At 35.2% G+C, this 19,586-nt stretch overlaps 1 protein-coding gene across 9 annotated transcripts in view; it reads left to right on the plus strand.

Annotated features, from left to right (window-relative positions):
• The window catches only part of PAM (peptidylglycine alpha-amidating monooxygenase), a 119,745-nt gene that overhangs the window by 82,212 nt on the left and 17,947 nt on the right, over positions 1-19,586 (plus strand). For 6 of the 9 annotated variants that reach the window (XM_072360225.1, XM_072360228.1, XM_072360226.1 and 3 more), the window contains 4 exons: positions 1,034-1,221; positions 2,332-2,400; positions 12,021-12,323; positions 16,648-16,777. In XM_072360225.1, the coding sequence (XP_072216326.1) occupies positions 1,034-1,221; positions 2,332-2,400; positions 12,021-12,323; positions 16,648-16,777 (690 nt within the window). The remainder of the gene's footprint in view (positions 1-1,033; positions 1,222-2,331; positions 2,401-12,020; positions 12,324-16,647; positions 16,778-19,586) is intronic. The other 3 variants (XM_072360231.1, XM_072360232.1, XM_072360233.1) reach the window with 1 other exon arrangement.

Consider the following 19,586-nt stretch of genomic DNA (forward strand, 5'->3'; position numbering starts at 1 on the left):
CTTTCGCAAGCAGCTAATAGGCCACCCCCACGTCATTTTATGAGAATAAATCAGTGGTTAATTGTGAGAGCTGATTACAAATTTTTAACATAAAACCCTTTGTTTATTTGGTGAACTTTTGTTTTTAAGATATGGCTTACTCTATTGTCAGGATTGTAGCAATGAATAAGAGATATGGCATAAATAAACAGAAACAGATCAGAGTTGCAAAAGAGCTTTTGTGCTGCCTGCCTCATAAAGTAATGTTTTTTTCTGAAAAATTATTTTACCAGCTGTTCTTTCTATTGAAGGCAGGATTATGTAGCAGTACAGAAGAGCCTCTTCTGTTTCAAGTACATGCCTGACAAAGAACTGTATTTCGCCTAGTGTGTAATCATTCCTCTTGTACACATTTTGTTCCTACAGAAGCTTGTGATCAATTCATTCACAAGATGGCAATGCCATCTTAACTTTAGGAGTTATTTATGGTGTTTTAGGTTTTACTCTGTTAGAAACACTGTGGAAGATGGCCAATAAATAGATGTACTTGAACATGGAAGGACTCCTTAAGTGATAGCTGCTGAAATTAAACACAGAAATTATTTGCAAATATTTTAGGTTGGTTTGCCCCCGTGTGTCAGAATTGTATGATTATGACAACATCGATGATACTGTTCTGTCTCTTTTCATCAGAACATATATGTATTTGATGATATATTGGGGAATACGAAGACTATACTGGAGAAAAGAGGAGAGGAAGGAGCAGTTTAAATCACAGATACAGTTTTCTGTAGAATCAAAGCATAATTCTTAGAAATTCCTGAGATATGTGAAGAGCTTGTGCAAGGTGTTATTCTCTGTTATAGGAAGAGAGAGAATATATAATGAAAGAAACTTCAAGCAGTGAAGCTGTGAAAAAAAATTAGCGAGTAAGGGACTTATAAGCACTTCATTGCAACTTTTTAAACATTCTGTTAATTTAGATGGATTGGATAGCAGCTATATTCAGTTCATTTTTCTCTTCTAACTGCAGTTTGTTTTCTTTGTTCTGTAGGGGAACAGCCAATGATGAAATGTGTAATTTTTACATTATGTACTATATGGAAGCCAAGCACGCTGTCTCATATATAACATGCACGCAGAATGCAAACCCTGAGATGTTCAGAAACATACCACAGGAAGCAAATATTCCTATTCCAGTCAAGCCTGATATGCTGAAGGTGGCGCATGGACATCATGAAGGTAAGAAAAAAAACCTTTAAATCCGTTTTGTGTAAGACTTTTTATGTTTACTGATGTCTTTGTTTTACTTTTTAATAAGATAGATTTTCATGGAAAGGAAATGCAATTTTGAATAAAACACAAATTGTTAATTAGACCTCCTGCTCTTAATTTTGATCGAAATATCTTCCATGGTCTTTTATCTGTTTTTTTTTCCTATACTCACTTTCAATTTCCTACACAGTTTTATAGCTATGTGAAATAAGTAGACAAAAGAACTGACCTTGCTGTTATGGTACATAGATATTAGTACTTTAAATAAATAATTTCTTGATAGTTACTTTAGCTTCTATCTATTTCCTGTAAAGTTAAAGTTTTCTAGAGCCTTGTTATTGGAGGAATCAAATGTTTCAATTAGATGCTAGTATGTATGTGTGGTACTGCGGTAGCAGTATTCAGAAGAAATTTTGTTGATATTGGCTGCATTGTAAAGTATAATTCTACATAGGGCAGCAGATATAAAGCAGTATATTTCACCAAATGCTTAGAAAACTAATAACTATGGCAAAATGCTGCCTGGACAGAATAGATTTCTTTCTCATGCTAGAGCTGACTAACATCAGAGTCATTTGTTGCACTGTTGTTGGTCAGTCTTGCATTATATAAGCACTTGAACTCACAAAAGTTGGGGTGTATTTGATACCAGCTTTTAATTAATTTTAGGACTAGATGAAATGATCTGTGATACTTCTTTCACTGACATCAGTGAGGCTGCCATTTAAACTGGGCTTTAAGTTTATGCTACCCTTTTGTAAAGGTCCATAAGAGAAAATTCTTGGCAGTTACGTATATTTTACTGCAACTGTGGAATGTTTCCATCTGTGTGGGTGGATAGGTAAGTAGGTGATGCAGAGGTCTAAATTTCTGCCTAAACCTCTCCCACTGTCCTGTTACAAGTGTAAATAATTTTTTTCATTCCAGTTCTTTTACTGCAATGTTGTTTGGGACACCTGCTATTGATAGAGGGTTAAAAAAAATAGTGAATTCATAAGGGCTTTTTTATCTAGCACGTGATGTTCATTTCCATTCACATGCAGAATTTAACAGCTAATTCTAAATCCCCTTTTTTAGAAACCAAGGATACTGATAAAAGTTCTTTGCAGCTGTCAAAAGGAGAAGAGGAAGAGATTTTGGATCAGAGTATGTATTTGTTTATTTCATCTTCAAATAAGGAACTCATTAATGTTAAATACTGCTAAATAAAATTCTGATTATTAAAGATAAATGGCATTTAAAATCTTTTTTTTCCTTTAGCTGGTGCAGTTTATAATGTTGCATTCTGTTAATATGACTGAAAGTTATATACAGCCTTGTAGGTTAAAAAAAAAAATTTAGAATGGGGATGAAGAAATTGCAGTAGCCTAAAAAAGCAGGAGAATTCATTTTATTCTTTAATGTTATGATTCATGTAATCTACTACTTTCTCTTTTCCTATGCCTTAATTTGTTTTACTATGCATATATTCTATAAATAGTGTTTTATTACTCTTTACTGTCAGTAGTGGGTAGGTTGCTGTAAAATTTAGTGTAACAATAAATTTTCACAACTTGCACAGATCTGCATACATGCATCACAACCCATGCATGGATTTGTACAGTGCTTGTAGGAAAAAGAAATCCGTGAGTGTTGTAACATCTAGAAATATGCTGACAAACTTAGATTTCAGAGATATTTTAACGTCTGTACTTTACAGTGCTTCTGAATGGTGTCATATGTTACTACTAAGTAGACGTTGGTTTAGTATCTAGAGTTCTATTCACCAGGAGAAAACCTTGTCAACTGGAGCTCCATTTTGTTTTAATTGAATGTTACTGAGGCTATAGATCTTTGTGGTTCAAATAGTACAAAGTATAAGGTCAGTAGGGTGACTGATATGAAGCTGGATTGCCAAAGAAGTATGAATTCATAACAAACATGTCAAAGGCAGTATTTTTAAAAGCTATACTCCTGTGGTACTAGTTAAATAGTAAATTTTCTTTCATTTGTAACATCTCCCAAATGTTTGGCCTAACATTTCTGAGGGGATATAGGCTTTCTTTATACACTTATGTTTTGAAGTCAACTCAAATTATTAAATCAGTTACATAACAACTATCTTACAGAGCATGAGGGGCTCCACGTGGTCCTGAAAGTACCACAAACTGCTAAAGAAAACCTTTACAATTCTATATTTGAAGCTTACCCGAGTTAAGTTTAAGTCTTAGAAATAGATATAATTCTAAAAATATTTTATTTTTAAGCCCGTTCCAGATCAGGATGAACTAACTGCTTACAAACATAGAGATTTATATTGGCAAGATACTTCAAGTGAGTGCATGATCATTAGGTAGAAGATTTTGTTACCAGTGTATTTTACTGAATTCATTAATGTTTGAAACAAGATCCTGTCTCCAAAATACTTTTAATTTGTCTTTGAAGTGTGTTTCAGGGGCACATTTCAGCAATCCAGTTTTGTTTCCTTAGACCAGTACCTGGTATACATTCTCCTCTGCCACGTTTCTATGGAAACAGACTTCGTGTTGTCCATTTGAAGTTAGTTGGTTTCCTGATGTGAAATATCAAAATACAGAAGCTGCAGTGAGAGAATCTTGATTCATCTTCTTAGCTCTTAGTTTAGGATAAATCATTCCATCATTTAAAGGAGCCTGGCTTAAGTTTTATGTTGGTGTAACTAAAACTTCATTCCTGTTATATCTATGTAAGCAAAGGAAAAAGGAGATTGGGTTTGGTTTCATTCTCTCCATAGAGAGATCTGCATGGCCCTTTTAGAAATATTTTATGGCCCTTAGAAGTGCATGAAAATGTGATTAATATACAGATGGAAAATTGGGACCTAAAAGTGGTTTTATCTGCCTTTAGTAAGCTTAGTGAGTTAGCCCGCATCTGAAGATCTTAATGGTGCAGTGGTTCTAAAGTTCAGTGAGAGTGGTAGATCCCACCAATTCAAAAGTAAGTAAATAATGTTGTAAAAATTATAATATAAACTTTTTATTTATGGTCTAGCATAAAATGCTCATCTTTATGGAATGATCCTCTTCAGAACAAAAAAGGACTCAAATTCAGGTTTTGATTAGTCCTACTGCCTAGCAAATTCTGCCTTTAATTAATTTTGAAGGTAGCACTTCAATAATTTTTCCATAAGTCTGTTTTACTTTGTTTGTTTTCTTCATTACTCATTTTGCTGAAGTAACTTCATTTTACCTTCCTTAGCTTCAGGTAACTGAAGTGAACATTATTACTTCACTAAAAGTAGCCATGTTGCCGTGGAAATATTATCAAATCTGGGTCTGGGGGGCTAGAGGCAAACTTTGATGTGCCTACTATCAGGTCTGAGCATTTACATCAAAAGGGAAAAACTGAGAAAAACTTCTGTTTGTAAATATCAGCTTGGTAATAATGTTTCCATGACATAATTTCATAGGTATAGGTTTAGTATATGTATTTTGCACACAGTCAGTTCATTATATTAGTACTTGAGGAGTTACAATTGCTTTTACTATAGATGCTTGATTTCATCACTTTTGCTTCTGAGAAGTACATTAATAAATGACGCAGATATACTAGAATGTGCAGTGTTCATCTTAAACTGAACCATCATTCATGACAAAGTGTAAGCTAAGTCCCTCTGATGTTAAAATTGAATTAAGCTTAATCCAAGTGAAGGTGACCTCATTATATTCTTTCTGAAGCAGCAAGCAGCAGTGCGTCCAGCCTGGCCTTGAATGCCTCCAGATATGGGGCTTCTCGGTGCCTGTGCCGCACCACACTCAGAGTGAAATATTTCCCCTAACATCTAATCTAAACCTCTCCTCTTTTGGGTTAAAACAGTTTCCCTTGTCCTATCACTACCTGCCCACTTGAAAAGCCAGTCTCCCTTGTGCTTATAAGCTCCTTCTTATTTCTGGAAGGCCTCAGCGAGTTCTCTCCAGAGACTTCTCCAGGCTGAACTAGCTCGTCTCCCTCAAAACTTCTTCCTAAGAAAGGTGCTCTCCAGACCTTGGATCATTTTCATGGCCTCTTCTGGACTCACTCCAACAGCTCCACAACTGACTTGTGCTCAGGACCCCAGGCCTCCGTGCATTACTGAAGGTGTGACCTCAGCAGGGTAGAACAGAGGGGGGACAATCTGCCCCCTTGCTGCTGGCAAAACAAACAACTGTGACTGTCTTGCATATAAACAGCTCCTGCTGAAATTAACTGTAGTAAAGGCTTGAATATGGAATATGAAATATAATGTTAATTACCACTGAAATCAGATTTTGCAGTGTTTCTAGATGACACCCAAAATAAACGTATAGCAGGTGTCAGTTCTGGCTATAAACAGTAGTAAAATAGTAGCAGTTACAGAACTTGGTTTTGTGGGACAGGCTATGTTAGTGAAGTAACTTATTGTAATCATTTCATAGACAGAAGTGACTAGAAATAATTAGAGAAAAGTCTGTTCAGTAAAATTCTCATCTCAGGAATGCTTAATATATTCACTGAAAGAAGTCAAATGTAACAAGTAGAGACTGCTCATTGATTGCATAATGAGATTTCTTTGGAAAAGTTGCAAGCATTAAGTTAGAAAAATTTACATTGTAGCGTGTACAAAATCCAGGCTGAAGTTATACTTAGTTCTGGTCTTTGTTACTTGTTGGATGGCTACCCAATATTTAAATTATTTTCAGTTGACATAAGTTATAATTGCATGTGCATGTGCACACATACATGCACAGACAATTGCTAAATAACATCATTATGACCTTTTATTTTAATTTTTTAACAAAAATTAACATTTTGCTAGCTTGTGTGTTGCTTTAAGAGAGAGTAGATGCGATCAGTATAGTAGGTGCCTAAAATATTATGGGCTGGTGGAGAAATGTTGAGGCTTGAAAGAGAAAACAGTGTTAACCTCTTCTACAGAGTAGAATAGACGTTTTTAGAGTAAGGTGAGATATATATGTTTGAAAAATTCTTTATATGTTTTCAGTATTGGGGGGCTTATTTTGTGCTAAAAGAGAAATTTCTGAAATGGAATACAGAAGGAAAAGTATCTGAGTTAAAATTGGCAGAAAGTGCTTCTGAGAGGTACTAGGAATAATACTTGTGGTTAGAGAATAAGAATTAGGAAGACTCAAAATTTGCAATTTGTTTCAGGACTACGAGATCCTGTCATAATTTTTAAATAAAAGATTAGCCTTCAGTTAGCTTAAGATAAGAGTATTTGTAATCTTTACAAAAGCATAGCAGAGAAGAAGCAACAGATGTAAGCAAAAAGTTGCAATTGGTATGGGCTAAATACCTAAGCAGGAGACGAATATAACAAGCATGTAAAGAAGTAACTTAAATTGTGTATTATAGTCTTAACTCTTTGTTGCTTGGTTTATCTTCTTTGCTAAGTATTTCCTGTAGTGCTGAAAGGTGTCTGAGGAAATGGAAAGTAGACACTGTATCAGACTATGAAGAGTTCAGAGACATGGTTGTTACTTTCACAGATACACAAATTATTTGAACGTCTTCTTTTTTAAACCAAGGCACAATAGTTGTAGATCTCAAAAAAAAAAAAGGGGGGGGGGGGGGGGGGAATAGGACAGGGGGTTGCAATTGAAGAAAGCAGAGCAACTCTTTAATAAACATGATCGCATGCATGCAGTTCAGTGACAAGAAATATATTTACAAATCTGTGCTATGTAGAACAGAAATTTCAGGTGAAATTGGCATTCTGTGCTCCTGAATTACACACTTGTTTAAACTGAGTACAGCAAAATTGAGTGTAAAAGCATTATTGGTTGCTATTCATTTGGAAGTAGGTGACAAATATATTTAATTGTAGCAAAATTGTTGGTGCTTTTCAGTAACTTAGTACTGTTCAGGATAGAAGGGAGAGTTTAAGGCAATTGAGAAACTAACAAATGTGACAATCAGTTTTCCTGAAAGTTGAAATGTATTAGTGGTCATTATGGTCATTATTGAACCCAGACATAGATTAATGTAATATTTTACATGCTGAGGATAAATTACATCTATCCCTGAAAAGGGTAACAGAAGGAAGGGTAAATCTGGGGAAATACAAAGTCAGCAGCAGGTACTTATGACCAAGTAACAGGCATACTTAGGTATTTTTTAGAAATTATTATTAGTTCATTGATTTAAAAAAAAAAAAAAAAAAAAAAAAAAAAGAAAGAAAAAAAAAGTTATGTCATGCATATCTGTTTTATTAACAGATTTTATTATCTTATTTATTATCTTATTATTTGTGTAGGATCAAAAGCATGTTTAAGCAGCTACAGAAAATGAAACGATTTTGTTAAATACTGATACATACTTATTTGGAAGGTATTCAGCTATGAGGTTATAGTCACAAAGGTGACGCTGATAGCCATATTTTGAGTTTTTTATCAGTAAGATAACTGTTCATCTTAAGGGCAGTTCCCCTGATACAAGAGTATGTTCTTGTAACATAGTACTTAATTATTCCCTGGGATTTAAGGTGAAGTAATGTCACTATTGGAATACATATCATTTGAACCCTAATTCCAGCACTTCAGCTCACTATTTTTGCCAAAACAGCAAGCTGAACAGAAGCACTTCCTGATAGGACAGAAATGTGCAGTTTCAGAACACACAAGATTTTATTTGAAGTTAATTAGGTAAACTGAAGCTGACTGTGAAGGCCTATCCCTTACTATAACTGTAAGGCTGAAACAACTGAAGTTCAGAAGGATCATCACTGCTGGCTCTGTATCTAATCAGACATGTTCAAAATAAATGTCTTTCGAAACATGTATTCACAATCTGGTTAAAACCACCTGAGCTGAAACAACACCCCAACCAGCCTTGCAGTAGTGGTCCTCTGTCACTGTGGAGAACTGTGAACTGTTCACTAGAGTTTTGCTCTCAATTACTTCAGTTCTGATTATTTCTAGGCAAGATGCCATTGTGTCACTAAGCTTGGTGTCTGAAAACCTCTTCAATTTTATTCCTACCAGAAGGTGGAAATAGCCAGGGACAGAGTATGGGGGCTGTCTCAGTAAAGCTACACAAATGTTATGAGATAAATACATATTTCAGAGATGAGAATTTTCATGCACCACTGGAATGTGCCTGCCTTTTTTCTAAAATTTGGTAAATTTTCACCTATATGTCTTAAGAGCCATGCATTCATATGTCCTAGCTTGATCTTGCAGCACTATGGCTGGAAACTTCATCTAGATCAGAAACTGGTACTTCCAATACTATGATGGTGCAGCTTAAGAACCACGGGCAGAAGTGATGTAGAGGTGAAAAAAGAAAACTGGTTTTAGTCTTGGGCAGTTCAACACCATCAGATTCTTTCCAGACTGTGGTGGTCAACATGCTAAACTTTACTAAACTGTTTTGTTATCTTCAACTAATTCAGCCCTCTATAGAGGTCAAGTCAGCTTCTGTTGCTGGCATCGAACTGACACAGAACTTAAGTATAAACTTACTGAACTGTGCTTCTGAATTTTCTTGTTGCTCTGGGGATGTTTCAACAACTTCTCTTCCTTTGGAACAGATAAAACTAGCTATTTGTAGGCAGTTATCTCATACAGTATTAAATAGAGGTAAGTGACCTGGTAGCTTAAACATAAAAGTGCATGTAAGTATCCTCTCTGAAACTAATCCAGTCAAGTCAACTTCCCCGAGGCTGCACTGAGTACTATAAGGAAAAAAATTGTTCATGCTAGACTTCAGTTATCTCAACAAGAACAAGCTTCATCCGCGTTGTCTTCTAGCCCTATGCAGATAATCTAAAGGTCACATAGTCTCATCCCAGACAAAACCAAACAAATAATTGCTGGTGATCCTTTCCCACTGAGTATTTTCAGACAGGCAACATTCTTTAGCTGTTCTGGCTAGTACAAAACAGCTGTGAAATAACATTCGTTCTTCTTTTGACATTTACTGGATGTTTCTTGCTGAAATCCAACTGTTAATCAGAGACAAGAAGTCTACCCTTCACAAATTATCTACAGTGAATTCTGAGTAACTTCTTAAAGTGATGCTTCTGTCATATTGGTTGGTGTTTGCATATGGTTTATAAAGCTGAGAAAGTCTGGTTCCGGATCATACAGGGCCTCCATGCAAATATATTAATTTCAGAGAGGAGCCAGTTACACTTCGTAACCAGAAATCTTCAGTGCTTCCCACTTACATCTGCACATGTCCTTTCTCTTCCTTAAATATTGTGAGTAGTGTAAAAATATCAACAAATAAGCAAGACTTCAGGCCTGCTGTTTATGCTGGGCATATGGAGCTGTTGGTCAGGTCTGTAGGATTTGCTTGTGCCCATCCCTAGGTGTGGGGATTTCTTACTTATTTTGTCAAAGAAGCACACTTAAGCTGAAGACTGTGGTTTTTGAGCAGCTTCACTTCACACTGCTTTCACTCTCTGAGGCATGCACTTTTTTCTTTTTTTTAAACATTCAGACAGTTCTTAAATACTTTTGAGTGTGTTGGTTACGAAACCCCTCCTTAGCACTAGTAGGACTCAGTCTGGAAAATATCTGTAGTCACTGACAGTGACCTTCTGAAACCCTCTTACTCATTACTGTACTGTTGGAATGTTGTTGATGTCTCTTACAATTAGTGCTGGGAGTATTGCAAGTATTGCATGTTGGAGCTGGAATGCAGTGTCTGTGGCAAAAGCTGGAAGCTGGCAGACTTGTTTGAAAACCATGAGTGTGTGAGTTGCAAGTTAGTAATCTGAAGCCTTTTTACTAACCGTAACAAATATTGTTGCAACCAAAATCTACTAGCAAATTAATCAACTGAACTAACTGTTGATATGGGACACTAACATTGCTTAAAAAGATCGAGAGAAGCACCAGACTTGCTGGTTTGGGGAAGTTGTTCACAGTTGTATCAACTTGTTAAGAATGCTCCTTTTGCCATTCAGTCCTCTCCATTGGAAATGATTGCATAAGAGAAGTCAGCAGACATTTTTGATTCTACAGGTCTCCTTTCATCCCTAAGTAAAATCAAAATGTTTGTGCTTAGGAACTTGGTTTAATTTCTAAAATGGTGAAATGTGTTGTGAAGGCTAATGAAAACCACATTAATACCAAATTGTTCTACATAAAGGATGTTCCAGATGTGTTCCTGTATCATTACCAATTTCTGGATGCTTTCAGAGGCTACTGAACCTGATTAAAATAATTACAGAAGTTTCTTAAAGTAAATACGGTATTCATTCAAAATTTCTAGTATATCATACTACTTGAATGTCTGGATTTGTTCTTAGTAGCTGAACTAGTTGAATGACATTATTAGGGCTAAAAAGCATTCAGACTCCATAGTTGTATTTGCAGCAAATAATTCATATTTTTTAAATAACAGTTTATTTCTTATTTAATTTGCTTTGTTCATTTAATTTCTTTGAAATTGGCCCTGTTACTTCAGTAATTGTTTTCTGACAGGAGTTTTCACCTGGGATATTCCATTTGCAAGGACACTGAGTAGAGTGCTACTCAAAAATCATTGAAGTAGGACTGCTTATAAATATGACAGATCCTCTTAAGGATGTTTTCAGAAGACATAATTTCCAGGGTGCAAGTGATGGTTTCTGTTTGTGATTTCTTGGTGAAGGCTATAATAATAATAATAGTGATATTTTTTCTTATCTGGTTACATATATTTTTTTCCTTGTGATGTGTATGAAATAATGCAAATTTTTAATCGAGTTATTTTTTCTTAGAATGAAATACAAGTATACTTGTTTGAATCAAATCTGTGTGCGTACTGAATGTTTCTTTCTAGTCAAATCATGTAGCTACTGTTATTCATAACAGAACTGATAGTAGTTTCTGGTAGCCAAGGTACTTGTTTAACCAGTAAAATCAAACAAGTTGGGTGCCTCCTGTTTATAGGATATACATTTGTCATCATTTTTATCAAACCCTTGGACTTCTCCAAACCAGTTGGGTTTGGCTTGAATATTTTGAGAAGATTGTTCTTGTGGACTTTGCATACTGAATTTTGGGCTGTTGTTCTGGAATTTCCTGGAGTATTTGTCTAAGACAGTTGTAGCAATGGCTGTAAATGGGAAAATACTGTTCCCTGCATTATTAGCTGAATCTTTGTCCGAGGTCTGTTATTATTTGCAGGGAGGGGGAAGGGCAAGACCCAGACTGAATTAGTACAGTAATATTTAATAGACCACTCAGTTATGAGACCACTTTCAGTTATGAGTCTTCTTTCTGCTGTGTGCTATGTGGAATGTGTTTGCAGTTGTGAAGTTTTATTCTCTTTCAGACTAAGCTCCTTATGTAGTGACAGATTTCAGAGGAATGTATTTTGGCATGTATTGTGGCTGTGTATTATTCTCTTTACAAGTGCTTAACTATAGAGTTTTTACACCTCTGTGATATAAAAACAGAGTCAGTCATCAGTAACCTGCAAATCCAGGTAATTGCTCAAATCTAGATAAATAATCTTATAATTATATACATCCCTTTTCTTTTCCTCAAGGACATACGTACAAGAGTAATGAGTTTTGGATGCCAAAATGTCAGGTATAAGTAGATTTCTATGTGTAAATGGGAGATTATAATGAATTGGCATCAATTTTTCATACTGCAGGATTGGTTCATTGAATTTCTGAGACACAGTTCCCTCTAATGCTACTACTGACAATGTCTGTTTGAATAACTATGTTACATGTGCTTTGCTGAAAATTTCTAAAACTGATCTGTTTAATTGTTGTTTTGGGTTTGTTTTTTTTTTTCCTCCTCTCCTCTTTTCTCTTTTCTGTACAGGTGATTTCTATTCACTGCTTTCCAAGCTGCTAGGAGAAAGGGAAGATGTTGTTCACGTGCATAAGCAAAACCCTACAGAAAAGGCAGAATCAGATCTTGTAGCTGAGATTGCTAATGTAGTCCAAAAGAAGGACCTTGCCAGAGAGATCACAAATCATGAGAGGGACAGTACTGTTCTTGTCAGAGACAGAATTCACAAATTTCACAGACTAGAGTCTACCTTGAGGCCACCAGAAAACAAACAGTTTCCTTTACAACAGCCTAAGCATGGTGAGGGAAGCTGGGAAAAAGAAAACACAGGAGGTGGGTTAGGGGTTAATTTTATAAAGTGAAATGCAATGTAAGAGCTGTAATCCACATTAGCAAATCTGAAGGGAATATCAGTTGATACTTGGAAGTGTTTTATATAACAGCTTTCCCAATTGTGGAAATGTTCTTCCTTTTTTTTAAGAGGGGTTCCATTGCTTTATTCCCCCTCCATATGTGAAAAACAGTACCAGATAATAGAAGGTTTTTTCCACTTTTAAGACTTAAAGACTTTGTATCAGTAATGCTGAAACCGGCTAAAACTAAAAGTATGTGCTAATCACAGGGAGTGAGGAGTTTTCTTAATACGGTTAATTACTGCAAAATAGTCGCAGAGATAACCTCTGTACTTTCGTTTTTTCAGATTTACTTTGGTTTGTCAAATATAAGATTTTGAGATTTATTGCTGTAGTCCTATCAGCTGTTTTTCTCTCATTCTGAAAGATTTATAGTAAATGATGAAAAAAAATCTTCAGAATTGAAATGTTCATTACAAATTGGCTTTGGCTATCCTAAATATTCCTGGACAGGTCATTTCATTATACTAGGATTATAATTCATTCCCTTCAGGTTTCTATGACAGCAGAAACCTTGAAAGTGTTGTGTTTGTTTTACTTGCATTTTTGACTGTGTGATTGTGCTTAGTTTTGCTAATGTGGAAAGCCAAATAATGCAGCATGTGATCAGTATCTTATAAAAGAAACTGATATGTATGCATGGAAGTCATCTGTATGCGTAAGTTGCAGCAGCACATGCTTGCTTTTCTGTTGCAATCAACAAGCTTGATGTTTTGAAGTACTGTTGTATACAATTATACATCATTCATTTGATTCTTTATTTCTATTCAAAGTGTAGTGTTATGTGAGCTTTTGTTACAGTATTCAATTTCAGCACAGTTCTAGGTATGTATTAAATGGAAAGCCAAAGATAGGGAATTTCCAGTGTTCTCTTATTTCAGTTGGTTAAATGAAAGCCTGTCAAATTATTAACATAGAGGCAAAAAAGAAAAACCCAGAAAACCAGTTGGGATATTGTCATGCGCCTAATAAGTATTAAACATAAGTGATTCCACAAACAACAATAGAATTAAATGTGGGAGGGTAACGTATATTTCTGCAAAACCATTTTGATAACTACAAAATGATCGCATGTGGTGTGTAGAAGGAAAAAGGCCTGGAAAATGCTTTGTTTTAACTGATTTGGATGAAGGAGTGTCAGCAAACTGAGTAAATGCCTTATTCACATCATCATATGACATTAATTCTGACTATAGAAAGTGTCTCTGATAGTTTCTCTTTAGTTGCTCTATATTTATCAGAGGGGAATGTGTTGGTGAAGCACTAACAAATGGACTTTTAAATGGTGCAGTTCTGAGATAAGGCAAAACTGAAATGATGTTAACATTCGTTTCCAGTGTTTCTCATACTGCTAATTGCAAAAATTCTGAACAGCAGAAGCTGCCAGCGCCATCTTTTGGTAATTTTTTTAGCGCAATAAAGCCTTTAATCACATCTAGGTTTTGTTTTGCATCTATGCATACTAGCAAATAGAACCTTCCTTCTCTGATAGTTTTTTTTTCTCTAATAGAGAAAGAAGATTTAAAGCTTTAAGTTGTGATGATTAAATGGGAAGAGACATTGCACCCTTCATAAAATTGTCATTTTAAATTAAAAAATTTCTGCACATTTGGAGATGTCTGGCTTCTGCTAAATTATAACTTTAATTTCCCTTAACTGCTTAACAATTCCCAGAATTGTAAAAGTTCAGTATTTTTAGTCTTGCCAAACATCCTGTTTCTTTTTTTGTGACTGATGTGAAATTTCTAGTGACCAGGTAAGTAAGGTTGTTCTACATATTATGTCTGTAAGCTTATGCTAACTGCTCCTCCAGCACTGTTTAATATTATTAGCCTGTGACTGTTCACTGGCCATTCATGTTGTTCCATATCAGTGCAACAGCACAATTACATCTTCTAATTCTAATTAACAGTATGATTTTTCCAATTTTAAAAACTCCATTTAGATTTCTTGTTTATACTTGTCAACAATTGTAAACAACAGCAACTATGGTGGCAAATGAAGTTGAACGACAACTATGGAGTAAATGAAGTGAATGAATAAAATTCCATAAAGTTAAGGGGTTTACAGAGAGTTTTACCTATGAATCGAGGTATTATCCTTCCAGTTCTAGGAAGGATAGAAAATGATTTGCATTTTGGAATAATAAAAGAATTTTCTTTTATTCTTATTAATATATTATTATTGTTAATATTAATACGTATTAATATATGTTAATATATTATATTCTTAATAAAAGAATTACCATGCAGATGAACTGATTCTCAGTTTAGAAATCACATTTACACCAAAACCACTGATAGCTATATAGCTGTATTTTTAAGTTATTTTAATGAGTATAAGTCATTGTTTGGTTTCACGTGTAACTGGTCTGTGGGCTGCTTTTGTAGGGTACTAATAATAGTCTCAGATGTATGAAGTACGAATTCAGCAAGCAAGCTTTTATAAGAAAAGCAAGTTCTCTTTTTGGATTCACCTTTTTATGAGGGCTTCCTGCGAGAAACTTGCAAAGGGCAAAAAAAGCCATAATAAATGAATTTTGAAAAACTGGAAGAAAATGAAAAGTTTTTTTATGTTTAAGACTATCTTACTTTAAGGTTCATTTTCAACCTAAATGATTCTATTATTTTACTGTTTCTACCCATCAGAAATCTTTTAGTCTTTTAAAAAGAGACAATAAAATTTTGTGCTTTGTAGAACGTCACTTTTGAGAAACTGAGTTTTACAAAGACCAAAATGTGTGTTTCTGTGTTTAGACTTTCAGATGTTCTAGATTTTTATTTTTATTTTTTTAAGAAGTCTTAGTGATCAAGAAACATCAAAACATTAAGTATGCATAAATATGGATTGACCAAGTGACACTGGATTTGCAGGCGAGTGTACCTGATACTGTGCCTGCTGTCAGTGAGCTGTACCGTACAGACATACTGTGGGTTTTTTGAATATGGGTGATTTTTTTTTCTCAATAGTTCTTTTAGTTTTTTGTTTTGTTTTGTTTTTGTTGTTGTTGTTTGTTTGTTTTAAGGCTAAAACTACTACAGATTGGGATATAATGAGTTCAGAATTGTATTCACAGCAGATGAAGATTTTCTTAAATTTGCCTTGGTTTCTCTGTAATCTTCTCTGTTACGTAAAACTACAAAGGGAAAATATATCTTAGTCCGAGCTAGGTTTCAGCACTGTTTTTCTCTTTTCCTGCAGTAGACTGTAGAAGGTTGTTTTCTGTCCTGCACATCTGTTACTCCTCAGACTTCATCTTTTCCCATTCTTTTCCCCCAGGAAGTGGGTCTTATGGTTATCAGGTTGTTGAGGTTGCGGTCTGAAGATTCTGGGGATTGTGTCCCATCTCATTTTTTCTTTCATAATGCAGCAGTGATGCAAACCAACCTCTTTGTGATTTCATCTCAAGCACTTTATTTTTGAGAAATTAATTCTCTTAGTCAAAACTCTGCAATTTTTCTAAATTTTTTACGTTGTTCATGCCTTTAATCAGTCAGTCAATTTTTTACATACGACAGAGATTGAAGTAAACTGCTTTTTACATTTCTGATTTTAATTTTAAAGTTACAGCTATGTTTTTCTTCCTTCATTGAGTTTTACAATTTAAGACAAATGCAGGAAGTATCCAACCTATTAGTAGTGGTTCACTTGCCTAAATCCTGTACTTTTCATTTTGTATAAGATCAGATTTGTGTTACTCAAAAACCACCCAGCATTTGTTCTTAAATAGTGTCCTAGTTCATAAACAGTGATAGATGTTATGCCCTTCATTTCTTGCATCAGACTTAGACATCTGTTTCTATAATATTATGTAAGTATATATTGTATGCATATGACACTGTATATAATTATATATGTACAATAGTATATATATTTTTTATATTATATATATATTTATAATAATTATATATTTCTGTAATTGATCAGTATTAGTATTTACAGAGCTCTTCAGACATCTGGAATCCGTGTACCTATATGCTTATAGGGCACAGAGGAATGAAGACAGTAGCAGTTTTGAAATTTCAGTGTTCCTACATACAGCAGGATACCAGTGTTAGTGCATGCTTTACTGCAATAAAATTATGCTTGGAATTGAATTGCAGTGTTTTCATGAAAATTATGCATGTGAGGTACAATATCAAACACTCCTGTTTACCAATTTTGTGGGCTTTTTTTTTTTTTTTTTTTTTTTTTTTTTTAATAAATACACAGTGTTAATGTGTTTTCTTTGTTTATTTAATCAGATTTCCACATAGAAGAGGCAATGGATTGGCCAGGGTTAGACCTCAAACTAGGCCAAGTTTCTGGTTTGGCTCTGGACCGTGAGAATAACCTAGTTATCTTCCACAGAGGTGATCATGTTTGGGATGAAAAGTAAGTAGACTCTTTGCAAAATTACATGTTAAAAGATCAAATTGGTGTATGCTGTTTGAGTATCTTCTTGAAGAAACGAGGTAGATTGCAGATCCTTTTCTATTTAAGATTCAGCTCTTTGTGCAGATCCTCTGCTATTTAAAATTCAACTCTTTGGCTGAAAGTGCCTTGAGGAGGAGACTCAGAGCTTGCGACTGACAAGTGTCACCTATGGGGTTGCTAGATCTTTAGACAGTAAGAACTTGTCATTGTACATTAGGTTCCAAAACTGCGTACCCAAGTTATTGTGATCTTGAATAATCCCTGCTTCTCCATTTTGTTGTCTGGATTAACTAGCCTGGGATAATGATATTTTAGTAAAATTTACTGCTATTAATGCCTGTGTTTAAGGCATTCAGAGCTAGCTTTGTTTCATCTGAATTGAGTGCATTTGTCTTTACATCCACTGGGGAAAAAAAAAAAAAAATGGATTGTTGAAGAGAACGTGCTCTTTTCATTACTGTTTTCATTACTGACTTAATTAAACTAGTGTCATCTCAAAAAGAGAAGAAAAGCCATTCTTCTAGTGTTTAATACACCCAAAAATATATAATCTAAGGACAGAACATTCCAGATAGAGTATTGTGTCCCTGTTTATGTAATGCTTTCGAACAGCTTATCTAACCGTAGGTGCAAAATCTGATTCGAATTGTACCAGAACACTGTAATCAGTAATAGCTTTTAGCAGAATACTGGTAGTAAATTTGCTTTTCTGATTTTTCTGAGCCTCTCTTTTCCATGTATGTAACTTTAAGGCTAAACATTAGGGTGGTTGTTGTTTTTTCAGTTCCTTTTTTTTAAGGTATCTTTCAAAAATCAGAGTAGCGGCTTTCTCAGCCTTATACTAAACTGATGCTTCAAGTACTAATTTATGGGTAAAAGGTAAATAAGATAATGGAGAAGATCAGGCAATGATTTATGTCCTTGTGCATTGTACCTGTGATCTCTCCATCTCAAGTGTATATAAATATAGACAAATTTGAAAGAGTGACGCATGCTGAAACTTCAAGCAACCCCCTTCAAGTGAAAGCTGGTACTGTTTTGGGTTTGTTTTTGTTTCCTCATCATCCTACAGATGAACTCAATTTCTGCTCTTTGTGTCACTGAAGAAAGTACTGAAAAAATATTTGAAAATCATACTGATAGTTTTATTCACTTCTCACTTTTGAAATGTGTGTGTTTGGGATTCTGGCAACTGAGGTGTACCCACAGCCCAGAATAAAAATCTGGAATACAAGACAGAGCAGAATTTAGAAAGCCTACAGAGTTTAAACTTAGATGAACGGACTATTTAGATTGGTAAGTAATTGGCTGGATAGCCTTATCCAAAGATCTAAAGCTAGTGGCTCAGTGCTTAAGTGGTAACCAGCAATGAATGGTATTCCTCAGATATCCATGCTGAGACCAATACTATTTAATATCTAAATTATTGCCATGGATACTGGCAATGACTGCACCCTCATCAGGTTTGCAGATGACACCAAGCTGCGTAGTGCAATTGACCTTTTAGAGGGGAAGGGGCACCATCCAGAGGGACCTTGGCTGCCTTGAGAAGTGGACCAGTGTGAACATCCTGAAGTTCAAGAAGGTATGGAGTGCTGCAGCAGTCCAAGTCATCAGTATAGACAAGATGATGTAGTTGAGAGCAGCTCTTCTGAGAAAGGCATCAGGGTACTGGTGGATGAAAAATTGAGCATGAGTTGGCAGTTTGCTGCTGCTTTGGAAGACAGCTGTTTTTTGGGCTGCTTCAAAATAAGTTTGGCCAGCAGATTGAGAGAGGCAATTCTGGCCCTTTGTTCCACCCTCATGAAACCCCACTTGGAGTACTACATCCTTCTCTGGGGCTAATCACAGGACAGACATGGACTTGCTGCAGCAAGTGGAGCCTGATCAGGGGGCTGGGGCACCTCTCCATGTATAGGAGCTGTTCAGCCTAGAAAAAAGAATGTTCTGGTGAGACCTTACTGTGATAAACAGTTCATAAGAAAGGTGGAGAAAGACTTCTAAAAGGCTTTTAGTAATAGAATTATGGTTTTAAACTTAACAGAGAGTAGTTTTAGATCTAGGTTAGATCTAAATCTAAAATCTAAATCTAGGTTTTAGATTTTTAGGAGGAAAAATTTGTGGCTCTTTTTTTTTTTTTTTTTCCTTTTTTTTCTTTTTTTTCTTTTTTTTTCAGAAAGTGGTGAGGCACTGGCATAGGTCTGAAATCTATTGACATATCTAATGACTACGCTGGATTCAAAATAGATTCTCCTAACTCGGTCCAGTCCCAGACGGCATCCACTGCACATATTCTGAATCTTTGTAGCCTTTTGTTATGGGGACTGCCCAGAAACAATGATTTATGTTCTGTAGCTATAGGGAGTTACCCCCTATCAACAAGTGCACCAGCTTATTTACACTTAAGGAATCCCTGTGAAATGTTTGCACCATCATCAGTGAATTCTAGAGTTTGACTGTTGCACACTTTGTGGGAAAAGTCAGTTTCAAAAAGTTATTGTATCTGCTGCCTGAGCACTTCATTCAATATTGTTTAGTTTCCTTTTGTAAACAAAGTGCATTCATTTCTAGTTCATCTTCTTACAGCTTCTTATTTCTGCTTCTTCTTTATTGTCTCCGTTAGTTACTTCATTTCCAAGTTCAGAGGCTTACTGTAATTGATACTCCTTTCTATCAAAATAATTGTCATTCCTGTTGCTTTTACATGCGTAGGGATAAAAACTTGGAAGTTAATGTTTATCATTATAGCGGGAAATACTTCTGAGCA

Source organism: Excalfactoria chinensis, chromosome Z (genome assembly GCF_039878825.1).
Source record: "Excalfactoria chinensis isolate bCotChi1 chromosome Z, bCotChi1.hap2, whole genome shotgun sequence".
Classification (NCBI taxonomy): domain Eukaryota; kingdom Metazoa; phylum Chordata; class Aves; order Galliformes; family Phasianidae; genus Excalfactoria; species Excalfactoria chinensis.